The sequence below is a fragment of the Salvelinus fontinalis genome, chromosome 29, assembly GCF_029448725.1.
Source record: "Salvelinus fontinalis isolate EN_2023a chromosome 29, ASM2944872v1, whole genome shotgun sequence".
NCBI classification, from domain to species: domain Eukaryota; kingdom Metazoa; phylum Chordata; class Actinopteri; order Salmoniformes; family Salmonidae; genus Salvelinus; species Salvelinus fontinalis.
In genome coordinates, this window is record NC_074693.1 from 23,979,559 (window position 1) to 24,007,256 (window position 27,698).

A 27,698-nucleotide genomic window follows, 5' to 3' on the forward strand; every position below is an offset into this window, starting at 1 on the left:
AAACTTCCTCTTTACATCTGTAGTCTGGTCTCCTTCACCACCAGCAGTTACCATTCCCGGTCTGCTAGGTGGTTGCTGCTTTTAAAGTCCCCAGGACATTCACAGTATTAAGCAAGACTGCCTTCTCTTCATGTACATCAGACGCATGGAATAGTCTACAATCCATGCTTCATCTAGATATGTTAGTGCCACTGAATGAACTTAAAATGTTGATGGGAGACTCTGTTACAGAGGAGTGTAAATGTTTTTTTTAGGCTGGATCATGTTGTTGTATTGTATTGTTGTATGTTTTAATTCTGTAATGTATTGATTGTTGCTGCCTTCAAGGTCTCCCTTGAAAAAGAGACTCTGGGTCTCAATGGGCTTTTCCTGGTTAAAGAAAGGTTAAATAAAAAAAATGTAAATGCATTTTTGCGGCTCATTATTTCCATAATCTAATAGTACTCGACATAATTCATTATTTACAAAATTATTTGAACTGGGTTTGATTATTTACTTGTGGAAACTATTGGTAATAATGAATTGGCACTGCTTCTGCCGTTCTCAGAGAATTAGGGAAATAGAGCAGAGGAAATGCACCTGTTGCGGAAAAATTCTGTACCTCTGCCGCACCACCGCTGTCACAACCGTTCCATATCTTCCGGGATTTTAGATTTCTAACCACCAACACTGAAAGTCAAGTTTCAGAATGCAGGAAGGAGAGACGGGGAGTTAGACTGGGAAGGAGTCAAGACGACACATTGCAGCAAAGGGTAGAGAGGTACGTTGAGTTTGTCGTGATTCATTCTGATCTATAACATGCATTCAAACTGTTGTATTTAATTACAGTTTAAATGAAAGTTATTTTACGCACAACAGTTAATTGCTGAAGACGTCTTCCTGACACGGGAAACCTCGCTTTGGAATTCTTTACTATACTCCATTCATCGACATTGCGCAGAAACTATATGCCACTTGTTTTGCCCGCTACCAGTCTGCTCTAAAACGCGCCTATTCTATTCTCTCTTTTTTTACGTCCTCCCTTCCTGGATTGTGGAAATAAAGTGGTGAATTGATTCGGATCACAGTCGGAGTAAAGTTTACGTTTTTCTTCAAGGTAATGAAACAATCTGGACTGTTACTAAAATACCTTTTATCTAACATGAACTATATGTGCGTTCACTCATTCAGATGCATTTCTTATGTCGGGTTGTCTTCAGATCATGTGTGATGATAAACAACTCTGCTTTTTTCCAAACTGGATGTGTTGCCAACATTAAATCCATCCATTAGATTGTTTAAGCTACATTTTGTTTTGTTGTAGCCTATAGCCCTACTTTATTTTTAGATATATTTACAAGCCGAGCCAAATAACCATTTGCCCAATAAGGTGACGACAGATTTTGTTATCCATTCCATATTGAGTAACTGTCCAGGAAATTGCACATACTATACTATTCTCATGGATTGTTCAATTGGAATTATAATTATTTTGTATAGCCTATAAACACAAAATGCCCCGGAAAAACACTTTTAGTGGAGGTTTTCCTACAACCACATAATTCCTACTAACGTTGCTATTCATACAATTTCCTTGACATTAACAGCCTTCTTCTGAACTGAGCTGCCCTACAGGTATTGTACACTACTCAAGCGTGAGTCGATTAGCCTCAAGCGTTCAAACAATGACGAAGTTTCCTCCCCCACGAGTGACATAGCATAGCACAACAACCCTGTGTTAGTGACCTTTTCAATGCAAATGATTGAAATCAAGAAATGTGTTTTTCCTGTTTCTTCAACTCATTCTCAACATTATTCAACGTCTTCTGAGGCGCTGGACTCAACTGGAGCTTGAAGCTCATGACTGGAACATGGCCGATGACAGGCTTGATGTCAGGATTAAACAAATGGTTCAACCAGTGCTTTCCACCCGCCGTTCTGTGTCCTTAGAGGGTGGGACCCTGCGATAATGCTGAGCTCGTGTTGTTTTTTCCTTTCCTGTTCCCATTCCTCCAAGCAACCTTTCACCCGGACAGAGAGGTTCCCTATGGGGTTTAAAAACACAAGGATCCTATTAGTCCTACTTTATCATTCCCAATACTGTATATGTGTGTGCCAGTGTCTGTCAAAATAAGATTAGCTGGAGACTATTTTCCCATGTCCCTTCCTATTTTACCATGCTGAAATTAAAAACGTTATCTTTATGTAAAACATGTTGATATATGTTTGTGTCAGTAAACAATAAACAAGCCAATAACACAATAAACAAGTCAATGACACAGTAGAAAAAAGAAAGTCTATATACAGTGTGTGCAAAAGGCATGAGGAGGTAGGCAATAAATAGGCCATAGGAGCGAATAATTACAATTTAGCAGATTAACACTGGAGTGATAAATGAGCAGATGAGGATGTACTAGGTGGTGTCAGAAGAAGGCCCCAAAAATTGTCAGAGACTCCGGATACCGGGACCGGGTCAATGTGCAGGTTAGTCGAGGTAATTTGTACATGGAGGTAGGGGTGAAGTGACTATGCATAGATAAATAGCAGCAGCAGCAGCAGCGTACAAAACAAATAATCCTGTGGCCGTTTGATTAATTGTTCAGCAGTCTTATGTTTTGGGGGTAGAAACTGTTAAGGAGCCTTTTGGTCCTTGACTTGGCGCTCCAGTACCGTTTGCTGTGCAGTATCAGAGAAAACAATCTATGACTTGAGTGACTGGATTCTCTGACAATTTTTGGGGCCTTCTTCTGACACCGCCTAGTCCATCATCATCATCTGCTCATTTATCACTCCAGTGTTAATCTGCTAAATTGTAATATAGTAACTTCATCCCTACCTCCATGTACAAATTACCTCGACTAACCTGTACCCCCGCACATTGACCCGGTACCGGTATTCCCTTTATATAGCCTCTTTATTGTTACTTTTTATAATGTTTCACTTTAGTTTATTTGGTACATATTTTCTTAACTCTTTCTTGAACTGCACTGTTGGTTAAGGGCTTGTAAGTAAGCATTTCACGGTAAGGTCTGCACTTGTTGTATTCTGTGCATGTGATTAAAGTTTGATTTGAGATACACTATATAGCGGTAACTTACCTAGCTGTTCTAGCTTCGCCCTCGCGGGTGCTAGCAAGCATTTAAGGTAGGGTTACGTATCAGCAACCATTGTCAGCCAATCTAGTGGCAATGTCCTGCCTGATGTTTTAAGTTCTGCGTGTAAACAACTATTTTCCCATTTTTTTCAGGCAACCAAAAAATACTGTTGACTTGGCCAATGAGAAAGTGCCTTTCAGACTTTAAAGTCAATTTCTGTGTAGGGTATCAAATAGTGATTAATCAGTTGCAAAAAAAACGGTTTTATATGGTCTATAAGGACGAGAGTTTTTCTAATCTGGTCACATAGTTTTAACTCCTGGGAAAATGTATTTCCCTGTAGCAGCAGTTCATCTTCCCTCTTTAATTACTTGTTACTTTTATTTCTTCTTATCCGTATGGTTTTTAAACTGCATTGTTGGTTAGGGGCTCGTAAGTAAGCATTTCACTCTAAGGTCTACACTTGTATTCGGCTCATGGGACTAATAAAATTTGATTTGAATAGAAAACCATGTCAAACAGTAGCAACTATGTATTTGTTCATATGTATTCTATTTTAAAACTAGACTAACAGGGGAGACACAGAGACAGCTGTGATTGGACAATAGAACTAACAGGGCAGTGCTTGCTATATGCAGGGTTGCATCATGTAGGCCCAGCGATGGGAATGGGCGGTGCCCAATTTTTTTACAAATTATAACCCTGTGTAAAGCCTATAATTAAAAAGTTACACAGGCTAGACTGTGTTAATGCACATGTCATCACTATTTGTTCATTTGATTAATTCCAGTCACAAATTTTGGGATTAAAAAGGTCTAGGTAGCTTAGCCAACAGAAGTTTTGAATATTAAAATGTTCTCTTAACAGAAATAAATTGGCTTAGGCTATACTGCTTTGTTTCCCTGGCCAGATGGGACCGGGCACATAGGCCTCCAGCTGATCAGACTGATGCAGCATATCAGATCGCTTATGTTTTGGTGTAGGCTCTTACTGTAGAGAGTGTTTGATTGTGTCTGTCTGTCGGGAGTGAGTTATTTTCCCATTTGCTAAACGGAAGGAAAGTGCTCTGCTTTCTGTAGACCTGCGCCAAGCCTGACCTTTGATTACTTTGAATCTGATTAGTCAAGACACACACACACACACACACACACATATCCAAGATGTCATAGCAGTCTGATGTCTTCGTCTTGTCATGTCTCGTGTATATATCTTTATGTATCTTTTTTCTTCGCATATATTTTTCTTAACTTCAACATACTCTCCTGCAACCTGCCTCACCCAATGTGCTCTGAACCTCTTCACCTGGATCATCGCAGCTAGCTAGCTGCTATCCGATTGGCTTCTCCTGGCTAACGCCCCTGTCCCAAAGCAAGCACCAATTAGCCTGGAGCTAGCCTATGCTAGGCCCATCTCCCGGCTGGCTGAAGAGGACCATCAGCCACTCATTGGGCTACATTACCTATTTTGCCAATTGGCCTGGACCCCTTTTATTGCCGATCCATCACGACTGGACTACCGACGTAATCTGCCTGAGTTTTTTCCCCCCAAGTGGCTCCTTCGTCGCGACGTCCCCTGAATGCACATCTGCTAGCCTGCTAGCCGTGGCCCGCTAGCTGACTAGAGCATACCTAACTGTTAGCTGAAGTAGTCAATTTCTTGGGCTACTATACCTATTTTGCCAATTGGCCTGGATCCTTTTACTACACGGACCCCTGCTGATCCATCACGACTGGTCTGCCGACGTAACCGCATGAGAGGGCTACAACAACAGATTTCTTCCATCGCGACGTCCCTCAAAGGCCCTTCTACTATCCCCGGCCCGCTAGCTGTCTGAATCGCCGTGTCTCCAATCCGCCCAGCTACTCATTGGACCCTATGATCACTCGGCTATGCATGCCTCCCTAACGCCAATATGCCTTGTCCATTGCTGTTTTGGTTAGTGATTATTGTCTTATTTCACTGTAGAGCCTCCAGCCCTGCTCAATATGCCACAGGTAACCCTCTTGTCCTACCTCCCACACATGCGGTGACCTCACCTGGTTTAATTGATGTCTCTAGAGAAAATACCTCTCATCGTCACTCAATGCCTAGGTTTACCTCAACTGTATTCATATCCTACCATACCTTTGTCTGTACATTATGCTTTGAAGCTATTCTACCGCGCCCAGAAACCTGCTCCTTTTACTCTGTCCCGAACATATTAGACGACCAGTTCTTATAGCCCTTAGCCGTACCCTTATCCTACTCCTCCTCTGGTGATGTAGAGGTTCATCCAGGCCCTGCAGTGCCTAGCTCCACTCCCATTTCCCAGGCCCTCTCAGTAGTTGACTTCTGTAACCGTAAAAACCCGGATGTCCTAGCTGTGTCTGAATAATGGCTTAGGAAGGCCACCAAAAACCCTGACATTTTTGTCCCTAACTATAACATTTTCCGACAAGATAGAACTGCCAAAGGGGGCGGAGTTAGCCTGCAGAGTTCTGTCTTACTATCCAGGTCTGTGCCCAAACAATTTGAGCTTCTACTTTAAAAAATCCACCTTTCCAGAAACAAGTCTCTCACCGTTGCCGCTTGCTATAGACCACCTTCTGCCCCCAGCTGTGCCCTGGACTCCATATGTGAATTGATTTCCCCCATCTATCTTCAGAGCTCATGCTGCTAGGTGACCTACACTGGGGCATGCTTAACACCCCGACCATCCTACAATCTAAACTTGATACCCTCAATCTCACACAAATTATCAATGAACCTACCAGGAACAACCCCAAATCCGTAAACACAGGCACCCTCATAGATATCATCCTAACAAACCTGCCCTCCAAATACACCTCTGCTGTCTTCAACCAGGATCTCAGCGATCACTGCCTCATTGCTTGCGTCTGTAATGGGTCTGTGGTCAAACGACCACCCCTCATCACTGTCAAACGCTCCCTAAAACACTTCAGCGAGCAGGCCTTTCTAATCGACCTGGCCCGGGTATCCTGGAAGGATATTGACCTCATTCCATCAGTAGAAGATGCCTGGTTATTCTTTAAAAGTGCCTTCCTCACCATCTTAAATAAGCATGCCCAATTCAAAAAAAATTGAACCAGGAACAGATATAGCCCATGGTTCACTCCAGACCTGATTGCCCTTGACCAGCACAAAAACATTCTGTGACGTACGGCATTAGCATCAAATAGGCCCCGCGATATGCAACTTTTCAGGGAGGTTAGGAACCAATATACACAGGCAGTTAGGAAAGCTAAGGCTAGCTTTTTCAAACAGAAATTTGCATCCTGTAGCACAAACTCAAAGTTCTGGGACACTAAAGTCCATGGAGAATAAGAGCACCTCCTCCCAGCTGCCCACTGCACTGAAGCTAGGAAACACTGTCACCACTGATAAATCCACGATAATTGAGAATTTCAAAAAGCATTTTTCTACAGCTGGCCATGCTTTCTACCTGGCTACCCCTACCCTGGTCAACAGCCCTGCACCCCCACAGCAACTTGCCCAAGCCTCCCTCATTTCTCCTTCACAAAAATCCAGATAGTTAATGTTCTGAAAGAGCTGCAAAATCTGGACCCCTACAAATCAGCAGGAATAGACAACCCTCTCCTTCTAAAATTATCAGCCAAAATTGTTGCAACCCCTATTACTAGCCTGTTCAACTTCTCTTTTTCGTATCGTCTGAGATCCCCAACGATTGGAAAGCTGCCGCGGTCATCCCCCTCTTCAAAGGGGGAGACACCCTAGACCCAAACTGCTACAGACCTATATCTATCCTACCCTGCCTTTCTAAGGTCTTCGAAAGCCAAGTTAACAAACAGATCACCGACCATTTCAAATCCTACCGTACCTTCTCCGCTATGCAATCTGGTTTCCGAACTGGTCATGGGTGCACCTCAGCCACACTCAAGGTCCTAAACGATATCATAACCGCCATCGATAAGAGACAATACTGTGCAGCTGTATTCATCGGCCTGGACCGACTCTGTCAATCACCACATTCTTATCGGCAGACTCAACAGCCTTGGTTTCTCAAATGACTGCCTCGCCTGGTTCACCAACTACTTCTCAGACAGAGTTCAGTGTGTCAAATCGGAGGGCCTGTTTTCCAGACCTCTGGCATTCTCTATGGGGGTGCCACAGGGTTCAATTCTCGGGCTGACTCTTTTCTATGAATACATCAATGATGTCGCTCTTGCTGCTGGTCATTCTCTGATCCACCTGTACATGCAGACGACACCATTCTGTATACTTCTGGCCCTTCTTTGGACACTGTGTTAACTAAACTCCAGATGAGCTTCAATGCCATACAACTCTCCTTCTGTGGCCTCCAACTGTTCTTAAATGCAAGTAAAACTAAATGCATGCTCTTCAACCGATCGCTGCCCGCCCGTCCAGCATCACTACTCTGGACGGTTCTGACTTAGAATATGTTGACAACTACAAATACCTAGGTGTCCGGTTAGACTGTAAACTCTCCTTCCAGACTCACATTAAGCATCGCCAATCCAAAATTAAATCTAGGCTCGGCTTCCTATTTCTCAACAAAGTATCCTTCACTCATGCTGCCAAACGTAAAACTGACTATCCTACCGATCCTTGGCTTCGGCGATGTCATTTACAAAATAGCCCCCAACACTCTACTCAGCAAATTGGATGTAGTCTATCACAGTGCCATCCGTTTTGTCACCAAAGCCCCATATACTACCTACCACTGCGACCTGTATGCTCTCGTTGGCTGGCCCTCGCTTCATATTCGTCACCAAACCCACTGGCTCCAGGTCATCTATAAATCTTTGCTAGGTAAAGCCCCACCTTATCTCCGCTCACTGGTCACCATAGCACCACCCACCCGTAGCACGCGCTCCAGCAGGTATATTTCACTGGTCACCCCCAAAGCCAACATCTCCTTTGACCGCCTTTCCTTCCAGTTCTCTGCTGCCAATGACCGGAACGAATTGCAAAAGTCACTGAAGCTGGAGACCCATATCTCCCTCACGATTCACTAACTTTAAGCACCAGCTGTCAGAGCAGCTCACAGATCACTGCACCTGTACATACCCCATCTGTAAACAGCCCATCCAACTACCTCATCCCCATACTGTTATTTTAATGACATTTTTGCTCCTTTGCACCCCAGTATCTCTACTTGCACATTCATCTTCTGCACATTTATCACTCCAGTGTTTAATTGCTAAATTGTAATTATTTCGCCACTATGGCCTTTTTTATTGCCTTACCTCCCTTATCTTACCTCATTTGCACACACTGTATATACTTTTTTTTCTCTATTGTATTATTGACTGTATGTTTGTTTATTCCATGTGTCACTCTGTGTTGTTTATCGCACTGCTTTGAACTATCTTGGCCAGGTCGCAGTTGTAAATGAGATCTTGTTCTCAACTAGCCTACCTTGTTAAATAAAGGTGACATAAATCAAATAAAAAACACACACACAAACTGCAGCACTCTGATAAGAAGCACATAGTCCCTGTTCAACGCTTTTGCTTACATTTTTTTATTACACCAAATAAAAAGTGCTGTGGTAAATGCCTGCTCGCAACCTGTCTCCGTCCTCTCCCCTCACAGCAAGCCCTCCGCTCATGGGTTCTCTACCTGTCTCCGTCCTCTCCCCTCACAGCAAGCCCTCCGCTCATGGGTTCTCTACCTGTCTCCGTCCTCTCCCCTCACAGCAAGCCCTCCGCTCATGGGTTCTCTACCTGTCTCCGTCCTCTCCCCTCACAGCAAGCCCTCCGCTCATGGGCTCTTTACCTGTTCCCCGGCCTCTCCCCTCACATCAAGCCCTCCGCTCATGGGCTCTTTACCTGTTCCCCGGCCTCTCCCCTCACAGCAAGCTCTCCGCTCATGGGTTCTCTACCTGTTCCCCGGCCTTTCCACTCACATCAAGCCCTCCGCTCATGGGCTCTTTACCTGTTCCCCGGCCTCTCCCCTCACAGCAAGCTCTCCGCTCATGGGCTCTTTACCTGTTCCCCGGCCTCTCCCCTCACATCAAGCTCTCCGCTCATGGGCTCTTTACCTGTTCCCCGGCCTCTCCCCTCACAGCAAGCCCTCCGCTCATGGGTTCTCTACCTGTCTCTGTCCTCTCCCCTCACAGCAAGCCCTCCACTGTTTGAACACACTCTCTTTCCTGCAGGGGTCCACTGTCATGTTGTGCTCTGTCTGACTGAGTAGCCTGCACCTTATGTGAGGTTGTGGCTTATGTACTGAAAGTGGCTCCTCCATCAAATGGACTTTAGCTGGGGATAAAGAAGCCTCTGTCAGTTTTACTCCATCTTCAGTGCTGCTGATGTTTGGGATTAGATGGGACTTACAATGGTTTTCGCTGTGATCAAATCACATTTTATTGGTCACATACATGTGATTAGCAGATGTTATTGTGGGTGTAGCGAAATGCTTGTGCTTCTAGCTCCGAAAGTGCAGTAATATATAACAAATTACACAATATATACCCAATACACACAAAGCTAAGTAGGAATGAAATAAGACTATATAAAGTTGAATTCGGAGGTTTACATACACTTAAGTTGGAGTCATTAAAACTCAGTTTTCAAACACTCCACAAATGTCTTGTTAACAAACTATAGTGTTGGCAAGTCGGTTAGGACATCTACTTTGTGCATGGCACAAGTCATTTTTCCAACAATTGTTTACAGACAGATTATTTCACTTATAATTCACTGTATCACAATTCCAGTGCGTCAAAAGTTTACATACTTTAAACAGCTTGGAATATTCCAGAAAATGGTGTCATGGCTTTAGAAGCTTCTGATAGGCTAATTTACATCATTTGAGTCAATTGGAGGTGTATCTGTGGATGTATTTCAAGGCCTACCTTCAAACATAGTGCCTCTTTACTTCACATCATGGGAAAATCTAAAGAAATCAGCCAAGACCTCAGAAAAAAAATTGTAGACCTCCACAAGTCTGGTTCATCCTTGGGAGCAATTTCCAAATGCCTGAAGGTACCACGTTCATCTGTACAAACAATAGTACGCAAATATAAAAAAAGTGTGAGAAGTGCAAATCAATCCCAGAACAACAGCAAAGGACCTTGTGAAGATTCTGGAGGAAACAGGTACAACATTATCTATATCCACAGTAAAACGAGTCCTATATCGACATAACCGGATAGGCCACTCAGCAACGAAGAAGCCACTGCTCCCAAACCGCCATAAAAAAGCCAGACTACGGTTTGCAACTGCACCTGGAGACAAAGATCATACTTTTTTGAGATATGTGAATAATATGTGAATATGTTGAAGCAACATCTCAAGACATCCGTCAGGAAGTTAAAGCTTGGTCGCAAATGGGTCTTCCAAACAGACAATGACCCCAAGCGTACTTCCAAAGTTGTGGCCAAATGGCTTAAGGACAACAAAGTCAAGGTATCAGCGTGACCATCACAAAGCCCTGACCTCATCCGCTGGAAAAATTTTGGGCAGGACTGAAAAAGCGTGTGCGAGCAAGGGGGCCTACAAACCTGACTCAGTTACACCAGCTCGGTCAGGAGCAATGGGCAAAAATTCACCCTACTTATTGTGGGAAGCTTGTGGAAGGCTACCTGGAATGTTTGACCCAAGTTAAACAATTTAAAGGCAATGCTACCAAATACTAATTGAGTGTATGTAAACTTCTGACCCACTGGGAATGTGATGAAAGAAATACAAGCTGAAATAAATAATTCTCTCTACTATTATTCTGACATTTAACATTCTTAAAGTGGTGATCCTAACTGACTTAAGACAGGGAAAATTTACAAGGATTAAATGTCAGGAATTGTGAAAAACAGAGTTTACCTTAGCCAAATACACTTAAACTTCTGACTTCAACTGTACATACGGACAAGCGATGTCAGAGCGGAACGAACTAGGATGCAGTAGAATAGTATAGAAATGAACAGTATATACATATGAGATGAGTTATGTAAGCATTAAGTTTATGAGATACTGTAGTATAGAAAACAGTATATACACATGAGATGAGTAATACCAGATATGTAAACATTGTTAAGTGACTAAGAGCGTAGAATTCTATATTATTCTACAGTATATCTAGTATGACATCATGAGAGTGATTTTTAAATGGTAGCTACAGTGCTTGGTAATGCAGGAGAAAAGCATTTTCAAGCAGAAAGGACAACTTATAGAGAGATAAAATCATATATTCCCATTTCATGCCTTCTGGACTAAGCCCTGGTCTGCTCTTTGGCTAGCAGGAGCCTGTCTGTTCTAGGCTGACTATCCCTGAGGAGGTTAGTCTGGGACGGAGGTGCCATGCCACAGGCTGCAGACATGATCAACATGGCCTTCCTGACCGACTCGGAGCGGGAGCTGATCCTGGAGGTGTTGCGGCGGGACGAGGAGCTGAGGCAGGCCGAGGAACAGCGTGTCCGGTGAGAACTCTCCTCCCCGGCTGCATCTCAATAGTCCTAAAGTGGCTTCCTCCTCCTTGTCTCTCTTCTGCACAGATCTGGGAAAAAACAGGACAGGTGAAAGCAATACAGTGGATGCTGGTGGGAATTTAGCTTTCACCTCATCTGCTCAGTATTTCACATTAGTGCAGATGAAGGAGGAAGTCACTTTTAGACTTAACATCCAGTTAGGCAAAGATTTCAACACAGACACCAACAGGCGAGAGTCTAACCAACGTCTTCCTTCCCTGTGTTTCAGCAAGCTGAAGACAGAGCTGCTGGACATAAAGAGGAAGGGGGCCAAGCGCAGCAGTGGGAGGTACAGTGAGCGCAGCTGCGGTCGCTGCCAGGAACCACTGGGTCGACTGTCTGCCAGCTCCAGCCAATGTAGGGCATGTAAACACCAAGTGTGCCGCAACTGCCGCACAGTGCGCCCCAATGGATCCTGGGTGTGCAGTGTGTGTGCCAAAGAGGCGTAAGAGTCCCATTTCTCTGTACTGTATGTTACCCCACCCTGTCCTTTAGCATGACCAGGATCCCTGTGTTTGCTGTATCTATATGCAAAGCGTGATATCATATGTTTTAAAGCATCTCGCTGTAGAACGCCGCTCGAGGAGAGGACAAGGATTTAAGCGGGTTTACATGATGTGGATCCGCTATGCATATCTGTTGCATTCTAAACTGGTGTCGAATTTTGTATCATTTTGTCTATTTTGACAACAATGCGGAGTTTTTGCAATGTCAGCATGTTACTCTTCGTGTTTGGTCCATATATTTGATCCATGATGTGTTAACGTGGTGGTAACAACGTGTGGTGTGACTTTCTCCAGTGATCTAAAGAAGTGCACTGGAGACTGGTTTTATGACCAGCGAGTCAACCGCTTCTCCACCACCCCTGGACACGACATAGTGAGAGCTTCCCTCAAAAAGAGGTCCCCATGTGAGTCCAGGAAACTGATGTGGGCATTGCTCTGTTCAGTTGGAAACTTAAAAACTCTCACTTCTGGTGCAGAATGAAATGTCAATGTTGTGACAGCATAGGAATTTGTCCTAATTCCTCTACTCAGTTTCAATATTGATATGTGGGAAGCTCCATTACTGCATAGCTTTTGTTCATGTACTTTTTGAATTGCACAATTGACAGCATGCTACCAGTTGTCTGTCATGCTAAAGCTCTGTGTTCTGTTTTAGTGAGGAAGAGGGAGACCATGGGAGAGCAACTGTTGAAGAGTACAGAGTTGAAACCCGGCCAGCCGACCATTCCTGTTCCCCGACCCAGACTGATTGACCTAGCGGCCTCCAACAAGTAGTGAGTCCTCTTTATATCTGGGTGGACAACACAGGCTTCACGATCATTAGAGTGTGACGCAGTTACTTTAATATGTGGATGGAGTTTCAACTCAGTAGAACTTTGACACTCATTGTCATTTTCACAGTCCGACAGACAAAGTTTCAGAAGAACCAGCGGCAGTTGAGAAGAAGCAACAGTACCAGCGCAGTGACACTAAATCTGCAGAGAAAGCCAGCCCGAACACTGTCAGGACAGAGACGGAGCCCTCTCTTGGGACTCCTTTCTTACCAATGTAAGTCTACATCCCAAAAAATAGGCCTATGGCATTAGCGCTACATGCTAACGAGACTTCTATTGGGATGGCTCCTTATTATGAATGGCGTTTATGATCCAGGAAGAAGAGCACGGGTCGGTCCAGTCCAGCAGGTTCCAGTGTGTCCAGTATTCCAGTCAAAATAGAAAGCACAGGTATCCACAGCTCCAACTTAGACACGGTGAGTTTACACATCTATCAGGTGTTGGGATTAGTTACATTTCAGCACAGTCAAATTGGGAAATAAAAAGTCCACTTGGTAAAAAATGGAATTGACCCTAACCCTGTCATCCTCATGTCTCCAGCCAATACATATTATACTGTCACACCTGACTGTAACCCCTGTCTCTTTCCATAGTCCTCCGTAGTGAATCGTCGTAGTGCAAGTCCCTGCACAGGGTCTATCTTATTGGAAGATGACGGGCTGTTCAAGAAGAGCGTCAGACAAGGTCAGAAACCCTCCGGTGAGACTCTTGTGTGTCGGTCGTCTCAGTAGTTCTGATTCCCAAGCTATAATTAAATAATGTTCTTTTTAAGGGCTTCAGGCCTGCTTGAGTAAATGAAGGCATGCTCATTTAATGTCTTCATGGGTTTCAATCAGAATTCACATCTGTGCTGGACCTGCGTAAGGAAGTATCGGAGGGCTCTATGGGTGACAGAAGCAAGTCTGTGCCTGGCCTCAATGTGCCGGTGAGCAGAAGCCCACTTCCTCATAATACACTGAGGCATAATGGTTCACTATACTATAAAATACTTCTTAGTATTGATGAGAAATGCAGTTGCGTTGTCTTTTGCATGAGTTCAAATTTGCTTGTTGTCATTGCAGGATGACGAGGAGGATGATGAGGACATTGATAACTTGGTGAGCATCCATAGAAAGACAGTGGGCTCAAGTACCTCAAATCTTCGCGGCTCCAAGGTAAGATAAGTGAGAATCACATGGATTTATTTTCATAGGTTCTAGTTAGGGTGTGTGATACCAGTTTTAGTCCCTGAAGATATTTTTAGAAACAGAATTGATAAGTCAACCACACAACTTTTTTTTGAGACAATTCAGGATATCCTGGTTCGTGTGTGAGCTGCTGCCTAATTAAGTTACTATGGCAACAAAGCCTCAAGCTCAAAATTGCTTCAGGGCAGGACAATTTGACTGTGACCTGACTTTCATTTTCACAGTTTCGGCCTCGTTTGTGCGCCTTTCCAGGAACAAGTTTGTTTCTTGATTGGATACGCTACGTTTACCTTTCTCGTCCAGGTTGTAGAATTGTATCCAATATCAATGCAGTTGAACTAACTACTAACAGCTACTTGGTGAATTGTGTATGTGTCCACCACAGAGTACACTGGGGAGTCTGATGAGTATTTACAGTGAGGCAGGAGATTATGACTGCGTGGAGGTGAGCGGGGACATCGTGTTCTCTCTCAGCTACGATGACACCACCCATAGCCTGGCCGTCCTCGTCAAGGAGTGCCACTCGCTGGCCCACGGGGACGCCACACGCCAGCGTTCCAACCCGTGAGTGTCCTCTCGGGACTAGGGTCTAATAGTTGTCTCAGTAGGAATTGATGGGTGCATCTCAATAGTGTAAAGACGCTTCTTCCTTTTGTTTCCTCTCCTTCATATCCCCCTCATCTGAAAACACAGGATGGATAAAAGTAATGGTTGACGCCTATCTGGAATTGTATTTCAACTAAGCTGTTTTACAATATTCGGATGCATTATATCATGTCATTGCCAACAGTGAGAGTACACCCCCACTCCTTAAAGTGAGACAAACACCCTTCCATGGGTTTCCTGTCTTCTTTTCATGATGACAGTAGATGAGCAGCGCTGTAGAAAATGATTCCCAGTAATCCTGTTGTTTACTCTAAACACACACTTCAGTGCTATTAGTGTATGACATAACGTAGATCATCTTAGATAAGACCCTGTCCTGTTTACAACATTTTTGATGTACCCAGAGGTCATTTGTCAGAGTTCCAAAGGGAAGGTTTTACATTTATTTCAACAGAATACAATTTTTAATTTGTATTCTGGAAATGTAGGCACATTTTTTGTAGTCAAAATAGTTTATCGGTATTGCAGGTAGGGCTATGATGATACCAGCCCTAATTGCAGGACTATTAATATTAATTTGAACTCTTTAAAGGGGCAGTGCACATTACGTGACTTTACAGTTGTTTTGCTGATACACTGTGAGGGCGAAAATAACACAGACATTTTGAAAATGATGATAGTGCCCTTTTTGTGTAAGAGCTATTTGAAAATAATGTCTGGAATTTCAGCCTTTTCAGGTAGGATGAAACCTTTGGCCTATATCATGACATCACAATGTGATTGATTATAATAGACCAATGGCTGTTCATCTGGGTAAGGGGGTGGGCTCTAGACATCATATCAGCCAATCAGGGCTTTGCATGTAAATGTATTCAAATTTGTTTCCTCACGCTCACATGATCAGAGTGAGAATTTCAAGGGCCGAAGGAGGCTCAGGGAAATAAATGATAAAACATATATCTTGGAGTTATTTTCATTAAATAAACGTGCACACGGTGATTTGACATGCTGTGATGATTTAAAAAACACAATTACCAAGATTGTATGGGGGCTTTAACTTGTTGAAAAATATTATTCTCATGTTGTTTTGTCTTGCAGGTATGTCAAGTGCTATCTTCTCCCTGACAAGTCTCGCATGGGTAAAAAGAAAACCAGCATCAAACGAAACACAGTGGACCCCACCTACAATGAGACCCTAAAGGTGATGGACTCTCTGGAACTGCAGTAGAATTAGATGGACACTGATGAACCTGGGCTGTGGACAAATCCCTTATTACTTGTCTGGCTCAATGGCTGGTCATTAAGTCGATAATTCCTCCACTTTCACTAGGCAGTAAGATTGATGTTGACATTCAAGATAAAGAGTTTATTGCTTTTAGTAAACGGCAAACAAATATTGATTTTGTTTCTGCCCTTTTTTAATTCACTGAGTATACAGAACAGAGAACTCGGATGTGAAGGCCAGAGAGGGTGGAAGGAGAAACTCTAAAGATGTCAGTGAGGGAAGGGTTTGATGTTGACGTTGTCCTGCCACTCCCTCACACTTTTCCCCTTCTCCTCCAGTTCTCCATCAGTCGCTCCCAGGTGCTCACTCGTTCCCTCCAGCTCTCTGTCTGGCACCATGACCGCTTGGGCCGTAATGCCTTCCTGGGAGAGGTAGAGGTGCCTCTGGACTGCAGGGACCTCGATGGCCAACACGAGGAGTGTGTGGCGCTCATGGGAAAAGTAAGCCTGAGTAGTCGCCATCATCACTAGGGCTCAGAGTTGTTCCTGATCAGGTGTCATGGTTGGAACAAACTCCAGGCCCTACACATCAATCATTTAAATGTATTTCTAATCTACAGTATACATTATTAACCTGTAGTTTAGTGGTTTTACCTCAGCTGTTCTTCTCTTCATAGGCATCACCACTGCAGTCCTCTGCCTTCTCTCAGTACAAAGGAGAACTGGTGATTTCCCTGAAGTACGTCTCGTCTAAGAAACCACCCACTGAGAAGACTAAAGGTAGGACTGCCAGTGTCGACAGAACAGAGGAACAGAAAAGCTGTCGGCACTGTCTGTGTTTCAAATCCTTACCAGTGGCTGTCTGACACCATTATCCCCCCTAGGCAAGACTCTTTCTCTAGGCAACAAGTCAAAGACGGAGGAGGGAGGGGAATTGCACGTCTTGATCAAAGAGGCCAAGAACCTGACGCCAATGAAAGCAGGGGACACGTCGGATTCCTTTGTGAAAGGGTTAGCTTTTGGCATGATTTCACATTCACTCACTCATTCATCATTCTCACTCAGGAGAGGGTGCAACTCTCACTCATTTTAATAAGAATACATACTTTATTGATTACTAGAATTAAAAACATTGTTCAGCCCCCTGGCCTTCATCAAAATGTAATAGTTTTCACTCATTATGCTTTAACCCTAGATACTTGTTGCCATCGAAGTCCAAGTCCACTAAGAGGAAGACTCTGGTGGTGAAGAAGACTCTGAACCCTCACTACGACCACACATTTGTGTACAAAGACCTGACCCTGGACCAGCTGAGTAAGACGTGTCTGGAGCTGACCGTGTGGGACCGGGAGGCCATCTCCAGTAATGACTTCCTGGGTGGGGTTCGACTCAGCACAGGTAATGACACAACACCTTGTTGATTTATGGAGGGGAAGTGTTATGGTAGGGAAGTATCCATTGGCAGTATTCCTCTTCCGTTTCTAAATGTTTGATTCAATATTTATCATTCCGTTGCAGGTCACCTATTTTGCCGATGTTAAAGTTGGTAGTAAAGAAAAGCTACCTCAGAGGTCAAACATCTAAAAGGGAAAGGGGGATATTTAGTCAATTGTACAACTGAATGCATTCAACTGAAATGTGTTTCTGCATTTACCCAACCCCTCTGAATCAGAGAGGTGCAAGCGGCTGCCTTAATTGACATCCATGTTATCGGCGCCCGGGAAACAGTGGGTTAACTGCCTTGCTCAGGGGCAGAACGACAGATTTTTACCTTGTCAGCTCAGGGATTTGATTCAGCAGGTTACTGGCACAACTCCTCTGGTGATAGGCAGTCGGCCCATTGTTAAAATCGCTTCAAAACAGTGAAATCCCAAATCTCACACTATGCTTAGGGCTCCTGTATTGTGTGGACAGGTCAGACCTACTTTAGTTCACTGCATTTCTGTTGCCCTACTTTTCAGCCACACTGAAGGTTGGCAAGGAGGAAGTGGAGGCGGACTCAACAGGGGAGGAGGTGTCTCTGTGGCAGAAGATGATGCAATACCCTGACTCGTGGGCAGAGGGCTCTCTTCCATTACGCTCCTCTATGGGCAAGAACAAGAGCAAGTGAGGACTCCACCTCATAACCTGGGAGAAGAGCAATTGACAAAGGGCAATCCCTCAACTTTTTATCACCATTATTATCTGTAACCAAAAGACTATCACAGCTGTGTCTAACCGCAAGCACCAAAAGAAGTGCTTTTGAAAGCATATATAGTAAATTCATCTGAGGTCTTCAGGTATTTGCTAGCAGATGTATCATTTCATATGTTTGAATGCAGGTTGTGTGTTTAATCATGCAAATGCTTTTTAAAATCATAAACAGCACTAACCAAAGAGTTGATCAAATTCAACAACTCATGTTTAATTGACATTTTTTTCACATATTTCTTCAAGCTAAATTCCATCCATGATCAGCAAACCATTCATTATTAACTAGGGTGCTTCATGGGGGTTTTCAGTTTCAGGCTGAATCTCTGTTGCACTCAAAGGCACTGAAAAATTGTGTCCATTTTTGGTCCATATCACATCTTGTGTGGTGCTTCATGGCAATCAAATATAAACTACTGTACCTGTGATAGGGATGTCAAGCATGTGGTACATTGAAATATGTATGTAAATATGATCCGTTGCACTAAAAATGACCAACTTTATTTCTCAACCTCTATCCTCTTATTTATAGTCTTGAAAGTAAATGTCATTATCTTTCATACTGTAACTCGAGTCAAGTTTGCTTTTACTATGGCTCACAGGAGGTTGGTGGCACCTTAATTGGGGAGGACAGGATTGTGGTAATGACTGGAGCGAAATAAGTGGAACGGTATCAAACACATGGTTTGATGCCATTCCACTCTCTCCGTTCCAGCTGTTATGAACCGTCCTCCCCTCAGCAGCCTCCACTGCTATGGCTGTATCAAATATTTTATTCATTCACCTAATAAATATGTGAAATGCCTAAACCTGTAATCATCTACGTTTGTTACAGTGCAGTATGGGTAGTGAAGTAAAAAAAGATGCGTACATATGTTTCTATACTTTTAGACGTGTAAAAACAGGCTATCTCTATCTCTAAATCTTATCAGATCATTATCTATCAGCCAGTGGAAACATTTCACTAACAGAGCTGTTACCTGCGTGTTTCCTTGTTTCTCTCTCTGTTCTGGGCCACCCCGGTGTCCATGATTGTATCTCTACTTAGTGCAGAGGAAAAAGCTTTGCTATCTACATAAGTGTCTGACCTCCCCAAACCACTGTCTTAGTCACAGTAGTCTGTGTGCAACTCCAGCCGACGTCGTTCTTCTTCATCCAACAGGTTATTGTCGATGTATGAGAAGAGCTCATCGGATGTGGTGGGAGTGATGAATCTCTCGTGGTCCAAACCATCCTTGTCCAACAGCACCATGTTGAAGTAGGATCTGGAGATCCTGAAAGCCTGCCTGTACAACATACAGCACCAGAACCATTTAGTGTCAAGTCAGTGATGGTGTATTTGAAGATGGGAGTGCAGCCAACATGATTATGCGAGATCCCCTTACCTCAGACCCTCGATGACCTCAGTGTCCAGGTGACGTCCTTTGATGCGGCCCACTTCTCGAGGGGGGGAACCTAGCAGCTCAATCACCGTCACTTGTCGTAGGTCCAGACCACAATCTGCCTTCTAGGCATGAAAACACCCCAAGCATGGTCACAATCATAAAAACAAGCTGCTTATATTTCATTTGTATTAAATCCCGTAGTAGCTAGCAGTGGCGCTCTCTTGTGGAAGCCTTACCTTCCACATAGGAATGAAGGACTAAGTAAAAGTAAGTTGAATGCAACATTTCCCTGACTAGCAGATAATGCCCTAACCATCCAGCTGTCATTCTGGGCACGTATGACATTGCAAATGACTTTAAAGGTGAGTCGAGACGAACAGATCTATAGATCACCTTGCCTCCTAAATAACTACTCAATCTAGATCAGTCGGTTCATTTACCAATGACACATTACGTTTCTGGCGCTGTTGAATACAGTCTCTTGACTCACCTGCACCATAAGGTTCTGGAGCTTGTAGTCTCCATGGGCTACGTTAGGTGCCGACACGATCAGAAGCCTCCTCTTGTCATAGAACTGGTCCAGGAGGGCAGATGCTGTGTTCACATCTGTTTTAAACTCCATTGCTACATGCGCGCGCACACAATAAAAAAACAGTGCATTGTTGGTGTAATCACTTTACATGTATGAGTTAAATTGCGAACACAACAAACCAGAAGGTCTTTCAGAAGGTCATTCTCTGTCATTGGCTCTCTATACTAACTGACACACTCGGCGGGGGCCTCAGTCCAGCTGCGGTCGAACTGGCAGACTCGGCGGGAGGTCCCCCGCCTCTCGTGGCCCCCGTCACAGTGGTACTCGCACACCGCCCCGTAGTTGTTCCCGTCAGAGTCACAGGTGAGGTAACCATGGAGAGGGGTCTTGAGGACTGGACACCTCCTGACTGGGGAGAGCGAGAGCAAAGCCTGTATTCACAAACCAATTGCTGATCTATGTTCAGTTATGTTGTTTAGATCATAATAAATAAGATCATATGAACAGGGGGGACCTGATCCTAGATCAGCACTTCTACTCTGAGAATCTAGGTGAATACGGGCCCATAGCAGCCATCTTCAAACAGTACACACTAACAGTACTGATATGATGACTCATGGATGTCTATAAAGGGTTTATAGAAGTTCTCCATAAGGGAAATATGGTTATTGTTTGTCACTGAAGGAATTAGATTTATACTCTGTAAAAAGAAAAATCCAGTACTTAGTTGCGTGGTGAAATGTATCAGTTGAACGTTGAATGTTTGTTTGTATAATGTGTTTGTCCTGTAAGTATGGGTTTTGCTCTTGTCCAATGTCAGGTCATTGTGTCTGACATTGACAGTGATGTCTTACCCTCAACCCGAACAATGAACTTGCAGGCAGCCCTGTTCCTGGCTTGGTCGTGTGCTGTGTACCGGATAATGTTTATCCCCTCTTTAAAGTTGCTATCTGGCCGCTGGCCTATCAGCGTTACACTGCAAACAGACACAAAAAACCACACGTTTCACCTCCAGATAAAGCAAAGGGGAAGAAGAGGAGAGGGGAAAATGCAGTAAAAAAGGACTGACATACTCTAATGTTTTATCAGCAGTATCCGTGGCAACCGGTGGGTCCCAGGACACTCTGGTGGTTAGTTTCCCAGGCTCTGTGACCTTCACCCGGGACAGGGGACACTTTATTTTGGGAGGATCATGATCTGAAACAACATCAGTTTGGTAAACCAGTGAAGAACAATAATACATACTTTTTTTTGTTAAATGTTAACATCTGTTGGTCTTGGTCAACTGAATCAATTCCTCTTGAGGGAAGGGAACTTTGAAGTTTAGAAATATGTCTTGGTCTTGAGTCAAAGACAAAAGAAGGAAATGAAACATGTGGAAAGAGAGGCACTAGATGAGTATCTATCTGTGTTGTGTTTGTGTTGTGGGAGACATGCCCATGGGGAGCTGCCCAGGCCTATGAAAGAAACAAACAAACATATGCTTGCAATCATTAAGCACTGGGGAGTTTTTCAGGATAAAAAAGAAATGGAATAGAGCTAAGCAAAGGCAAAATCCAAGAGGAAAACCTAGTTCAGTCTGCTTTCCAACAAACACTGGGAGATGAATTCACCTTTCATCAGGACAATAACCTAAAACACCAAGGTCAAATCTACACTAGTGTTACTTACCAAGAAGACAGTGAATGCTGCCGAGTTACAGTTTTGACTTTAATATGCTTGAAAATATATGGAAACACTTAAATGGTTGTCTAGCAATGATCCACAACCAATTTGACAGAGCTTGAAGAATTTTGAAAATAATATTGTACAATCCAGGTGTGCAAAGCTCTTAGAGACTTAGCCAGAAAGACTCACAGCTGTAATCACTGCCAAAGCTGATTCTAACATGTATTGACTCGGGTGTGAATGCTTATGTAAATGAGATATTTCTGTATTTTATTTTCAAACATTTCTAAAGATGTGTTTTCACTCTGTCATTATGAGGTACTGTGTCTATATTGGTGAGAAAGAAATAGATAATCTATTTTGAATTCAGGCTGCAACACAACAAAATATGGAATAAGTCAAGGGGTGTGAATACTTTCTGGAGGCACTGTGTAGGCTGTACCTTCACAGATGGGCTCTGCCCCACTCCAGGACCCCCCAACCAGACAGGTGCGAGAGTGGTCCCCCTCTATCCGGTACCCCGGCTCACAGATGTAATCACACCTGGAGTCCACCATGTATCCCTGGGTGCAGTGGTACGTGCCGTGCCAGATCAGGTGCAGCGCGTTGCAACGAACCTCTGTGGAGTCAACACACCATAGTTAAAAAGAGATACAAATTACTCCTATGGAGGTTTTTCTAAAGAAAACTTAGGTCCTTTTTCATTAACAATAGATAACATGTATCTGTCTGTACTTACGGCGGCAGTGACTGGTCCCAGACCAACGGCGGTTGGGCATGCACTGCACAGAGGTTCTGCCCAGCAGCTTGTAGCCGCGGTCACAGGTCATCTCGCAGAGGGTGCCCAGGGTGCTGCGGTAGTTCCCTCCACGGGGGGAGTGGCAGGTCACATCCCCATTGGCCAGGCTCAAAAAGTGACACCATCTTGGATCTGCATCGAAACAACACTGTTTAATCACACACTGGAACACAGCGCCAAGACCAGTGTGCTACAGACCCAATTGACCCAAGTATCAAGTGATACTGATTTCAAAACAGTGATGTGGGGTACATAGATTTCCAATTCAGTGTAAGTGTCCACTTACATTATGACAAGCTTATTCCTAATGTTAGTGTTGTGACTGTGTGGTTCTCCTAACTTACTCATGTAGTCCAGTTGGGGAGTGTAGTACTCCTCCTCTGGAACAACCTCATTGTAGCTGCTGTGCAGTGTGGTTTCAGAGCCTGAAACCAATGACAGACTTATTAGCTCTGATCAGTCATAGCAACAAGGCATAAAACAAAATAAAACCATTTGTTGGCCACTAATGTAGTTATGGACTATACTTATGGCTATACTCGGCCTTGTCTCAGGATGGTAAGTTGGTTGAAGATATCCTTCTAGTGGTGTGGGGGCTGTGCTTTGGCAAAGTGTGTGGGGTTATATCCTGCCTGTTTGGCCCTGTCCGGGGGTATCATGTCTCCTGACCCCTCCTGTCTCAGCCTCCAGTATTTATGCTGCAGTAGTTTATGTGTCAGGGGGCTAGGGTCAGTCTGTTATATCTGGAGTATTTCTCCTGTCTTATCCGGTGTCCTGTGTGAATTTAAGTATGCTCTCTCTAATTCTCTCTTTCTCTCTCTCGGAGGACCTGAGCCCGAGGACCATGCTCCAGGACTACCTGGCATGATGACGCCTTGCTGTCCCCAGTCCACCTGGCCGTGCTGCTGCTCAAGTTTCAACTGTTCTGCCTGCGGCTATGGAACCCTGACCTGTTCGCCGGACGTGCTACCTGTCCCAGACCTGCAGTTTTCAACTCTCTAGAGACAGCAGGAGCGGTAGAGATACTCTCAATGAACGGCTATGAAAAGCCAACTGACATTTACTCCTGAGGTGCTGACCTGTTGCACCCTCGACAACTACTGTGATTATTATTATTTGACCATGCTGGTCATTTATGAACATTTGAACATCTTGGTCATGTTCTGTTATAATCTCCACCCGGCACAGCCAGAAGAGGACAGGCCACCCGTCATAGCCTGGTTCCTCTCTAGGTTTCTTCTTAGGTTTTGGCCTTTCTAGGGAGTTTTTCCTAGCCACCGTGCTTCTACACCTGCATTCCTTGCTGTTTGGGGTTTTAGGCTGGGTTTCTGTACAGCACTTTGAGATATCAGCTGATGTAAGGGCTATATAAATAAATTTGATTTGATGGACGACATGTACTGTTCTTTCCCACTCATAAACCTACTTTTGTATTTATTATGCTTATTTGTGATGAATATCAAATGATTTTGAAGTAGAACATGAAGAGTGGAATATAGGTCACGCAGAGAAAGTATTTTGGCATGCTAATGGTTTTTCCACAAAGTCTCAGTTCCGCACAACCTGGTTTCTGGTCCCTTCCTGAGCCAGCTTCCTATTTAACACCTGGATTTCCAATAAGGGAAAAAACCTCTCCAGGGGTTTGGATCCAAAACCGAAGTCCAGTCAAACCAGTATGTTTCTGACAAAAGACTGACTTTCTAGTTGGCTGACGTTTCATTTATCGCAACGTAAAAGTGTTTTAGCATCACATGGAAGTAAAAGGTAATAGTAAAGAGTGTAGGGAAATTACTTAACTGGGCACACATTGCTGAATGTGCACTGAAATCATGACATGAAGATGGCAAGCAGAAGTCCCCTACTCCATTTTAAATGTAATTACTAGTTAGTACTGGGTCTAAAGCTGTTAACATCTCTTTTTGCCTACTTAGCGCTACACTGTATCTTTAAACCTCAGAGCTGAATCTAACTTTCCATACAGTAGGTCTCCCTTAACACCCTCATTCTTTCCCCTCACTTGTGGTCTAGCCTATTTCACGAACATAATCCCCTGAAGGATATTTATAAGAGACTCTACTGTTTAGAAAGAGGGCTGCCAGATTTGAGGGTTTTTTGAGCTGAGTATTATCCCTGAGTATTTGAAACAACAAATTGGTTCAGATATTAGAATAGCTTGCCCAGCTTACAGGGATAGATAATGAGTCATTATTTTTAATTTAGACCAATGAAAATTTAATTCATGGTGACACAACTCAATAAAGTTTCTAATGTTAGTAATTTGAGCACTTGCAATAAACTGCTAAACTTCCACTGGAAGAAGTTACAATGATTGATGTTACAACACTTTTCATCAAATGCCTTTTTTCTAGTCTGACTGAATAACATAAAAACATGCCAGTATATTTCTATCACTCGAGTCTCTCTCATGTTAGCAAATCCAAGTGAGGATAATCTTTAATTTACTGTCTATAAACAGACTCTTCGGTATTCAAGATAGTTTACATTTCAGCAGCAGTTGTACAATAATATTTAAACATCAACTTATAGTTAAACATGCTCCAACCATTCTCCAATCAACAATCATTCTGCAGTGATTGAAATCCTTTGCAACATGTCTCATCATGGTAGACATTAGTAGTCAAACACCTCTTCACCCTAACAGCCTATTTTCCATTAAAGCACTAATGCAGGCTGCTGCTGTGGCCGCCTGATGACGGTGAGGTTGTAAAAAGGCAGACTCTGACACAACGTGCATCACAGTGAGACCAGCCTGGCACACGTCCAACAGCTCCCAGTGAGACGGTTACTTTACCAGGAAGACATGCAATGACCACTGCAGGGAGAACATCCAGCTAGGAGAAATGAGTCATATTGGAGGGGGTGGATTTCACAAGCCCACTATTCACTGCAGTCCAACTGTACTTCAATTGATATATTCTCATGCTGAGGTTTAGAAAGGCCATTCCCAATTAGCAACCGTTGTATTTCAGTTGGAGAAGTCGTAAATGACGAGAATGTGTGATAATAGCAATGGTGAGACATAGCCAGAATCAATCCATTAGCCGACTAGATTTTCGCTTTGTTATCAACTGGCAGTAGGTATGAGTTTGGGTGGATCTGAGGTGACTCAAATCACTGTCTTGTAGGGGTTAAATTAGGGCCTTGACACAGCTGGTCCATGCACACTCAGTCATTTGTCTGTGATTGGAGTTGTAATTACAGGGGTCTGAAAGGGGGTGACATACCCAACATCAGATAACAAACACAGGTAACTATAGTGAGGACTTCTATTCACCTACAAAATGTATATATTCATGACAAAATGCATAATTGGCATATTTGGGCTTCTTTGCTCTCTCCTTCTTAACTGAAAAAGAATGTTACAAGAGTGGATGAGTTTCTTTTCAGGAAATACCCCATGCTCTCTTTGTATTCTGTCAGTTCCCTCTAAAGATGCCACTACAGCTACATTCTATTTACTGCCCTATAACTGTGGTGATGGAGGTATGTCCTCACTCCCCATTGCATGGACTGTATCATGGACCATAGATGAGACTGACAAGGAAATTAATGATTTTATAGTAGTTTACAAAAGTATAGTTTGAGAGTGTCCAAATCATAACTGATTATGCAACATCAGGTATAGAATAACATGTGCATACATGTTGTACATCAATGCTAATGTAAAGTTTAAACTGTGAGTAAAGAAACATATTAATAGTCTAAGTCAAAGTGCAGTGTATCTAAATCTTACCTTCATCGTGTCCCAGCAGCTCTCTAATAAAGGTCAGCGTGAAGAGGAAAAGGATGTGGAATCGTGACATGCCAACACGGTCTTGAAGCGCAAATATTCAGATTAAAAGTGGTTCCACTGGGCATCTACTGTAGCCAAGGTGGAGACCATTGACTAACATACAGCGCAGAAAATTTGAAGGCAATAATGAAACCGTCAATTAATTTAATCGTTTTTTTGTTTACTGACAAAATCATTAGCGTTGTTTTTGTTTTATCTCTCTAAATCAAGAATAATCCCACCAACGCTCCAGACAACCCAGCCTTGCGACAATTTTTACTGACAAAATCCTCCTCGTTTATCACATTTACTGTTGGAGAAATTACCGCTAGGCGGGGTTGTTGGACTACTTATAAGGGCTACCATAAAGGACTATGATACAGCCCTAACCCACCAGTGGTTAAATAATTATAATAATGTTTGCACTAAAATCGATAGGAATTCGCAATGGATTTCCTGTTTTCTGAGTACACCAATGAGAGATGTTCAAATCCACATACTGAAATAAATCATATATTCAACAATCAAAATGCAGCATCCTTTTTGCAGCTGTAGGATATTGAAACTGTCAATCATGTTGCTGACCGCACACTAGCCCAAACGACGTAAAAAGAATAATAGCGCGATCTGCCGACTGGTTGGGCTAACTGCGCACGCAAGAGGGGAAAATAAATTATATATTAAAGCGCCAATCAGCGATTGAAACCAGCGTTCAACCAGTTCGCAGCAAGTCGGACGTGCTAGTTCCGGACATGCTATTCCCGGCTAAAGTCACAATAACTACATGTCTATTAAAAAGCCACAGGCTGCTGATGCTGATAGCCCACTAGTGTCTGCCTTGGTTTTACGAGATAAAGACTTGAGTTTTCACCCTGAAGACTGTACGCATTTTAAGTGTATTTAAAGGGGCAATCTGCAGTTGCTTCATCCATTTTTGGACTTAATTAATGACATTTGCCCATTTGATTCTTGAAGAATATAACGTATAAATACCCAATGAGCTTAGTTCAACTGTCGCACCCAATCAGAACCCAAAATATAAGCTTGTTTCACTCCAATGTTTGCAAACATATTAATGTAAACAACAACTATATCACCTCAAAACTATAATTTTGATATCATGGATGGTCAGTCCTTGCATCGATAGTTATATCTATGAATTTGAGAGTGGTTGCATTTCTCCAGCCCTATCCCTCAGCTTTTTACCGAAACGGTAAGAAGAACGCTTTGTTATTGCTGCACGTGTATAGCAGCATTACTCTTGTATCTTGTAGCGTTTGTATTTGTCATGTGTATACTGTCTCATCCGATTAGCCACAACTGACGTTTCCTCTGTGAAAAATTAAGTTACTATATTCTGTTCTATTATATTATTTTGGAACATCATAAATACAAGCGAATATAAAACTTCCCATAAATCCTAGGAAATTAACTTTTTCCTCACAGGAAAGT

General features: G+C 43.3%; 2 protein-coding genes across 6 annotated transcripts; one reads left to right on the plus strand and one right to left on the minus strand.

Moving 5' to 3' along the window:
- Positions 1 to 574: 574 nt before the first annotated feature.
- Positions 575 to 18,878, plus strand: LOC129827653 (synaptotagmin-like protein 4). Of its 4 annotated transcripts, XM_055888689.1 has the most exons (18): positions 575 to 760; positions 1,045 to 1,096; positions 11,299 to 11,475; positions 11,753 to 11,968; positions 12,324 to 12,433; positions 12,685 to 12,802; positions 12,930 to 13,076; positions 13,179 to 13,278; positions 13,456 to 13,561; positions 13,699 to 13,787; positions 13,924 to 14,016; positions 14,435 to 14,613; positions 15,754 to 15,856; positions 16,219 to 16,380; positions 16,557 to 16,659; positions 16,764 to 16,890; positions 17,075 to 17,277; positions 17,841 to 18,878. In XM_055888689.1, exons 3-18 carry the CDS (start codon positions 11,357 to 11,359, stop codon positions 17,987 to 17,989), a joined length of 2,124 nt encoding a protein of 707 aa, XP_055744664.1. In that variant the 5' UTR covers positions 575 to 760; positions 1,045 to 1,096; positions 11,299 to 11,356; the 3' UTR covers positions 17,990 to 18,878. The 4 variants fall into 4 exon arrangements, with proteins under 4 accessions (XP_055744664.1, XP_055744662.1, XP_055744665.1 ...); XM_055888687.1 differs by lacking the exon at positions 1,045 to 1,096; XM_055888690.1 differs by lacking the exon at positions 1,045 to 1,096 and having other exon boundaries at positions 13,456 to 13,546.
- On the minus strand, positions 18,263 to 27,676 carry srpx2 (sushi-repeat containing protein X-linked 2). Of its 2 annotated transcripts, none has more exons than XM_055888706.1 (10): positions 26,208 to 27,676; positions 22,798 to 22,878; positions 22,394 to 22,585; positions 22,097 to 22,273; positions 21,060 to 21,183; positions 20,841 to 20,962; positions 20,216 to 20,395; positions 19,945 to 20,078; positions 19,455 to 19,573; positions 18,263 to 19,355 (listed from the first exon to the last, which is right to left on the minus strand). In XM_055888706.1, the coding sequence occupies exons 1-10, from the start codon at positions 26,275 to 26,277 to the stop codon at positions 19,175 to 19,177; spliced, it is 1,380 nt and encodes a 459-aa protein (XP_055744681.1). In that variant the 5' UTR covers positions 26,278 to 27,676; the 3' UTR covers positions 18,263 to 19,174. The 2 variants fall into 2 exon arrangements, with proteins under 2 accessions (XP_055744681.1, XP_055744680.1); XM_055888705.1 differs by having other exon boundaries at positions 19,455 to 19,576; positions 26,208 to 27,674.
- Positions 27,677 to 27,698: the final 22 nt, after the last annotated feature.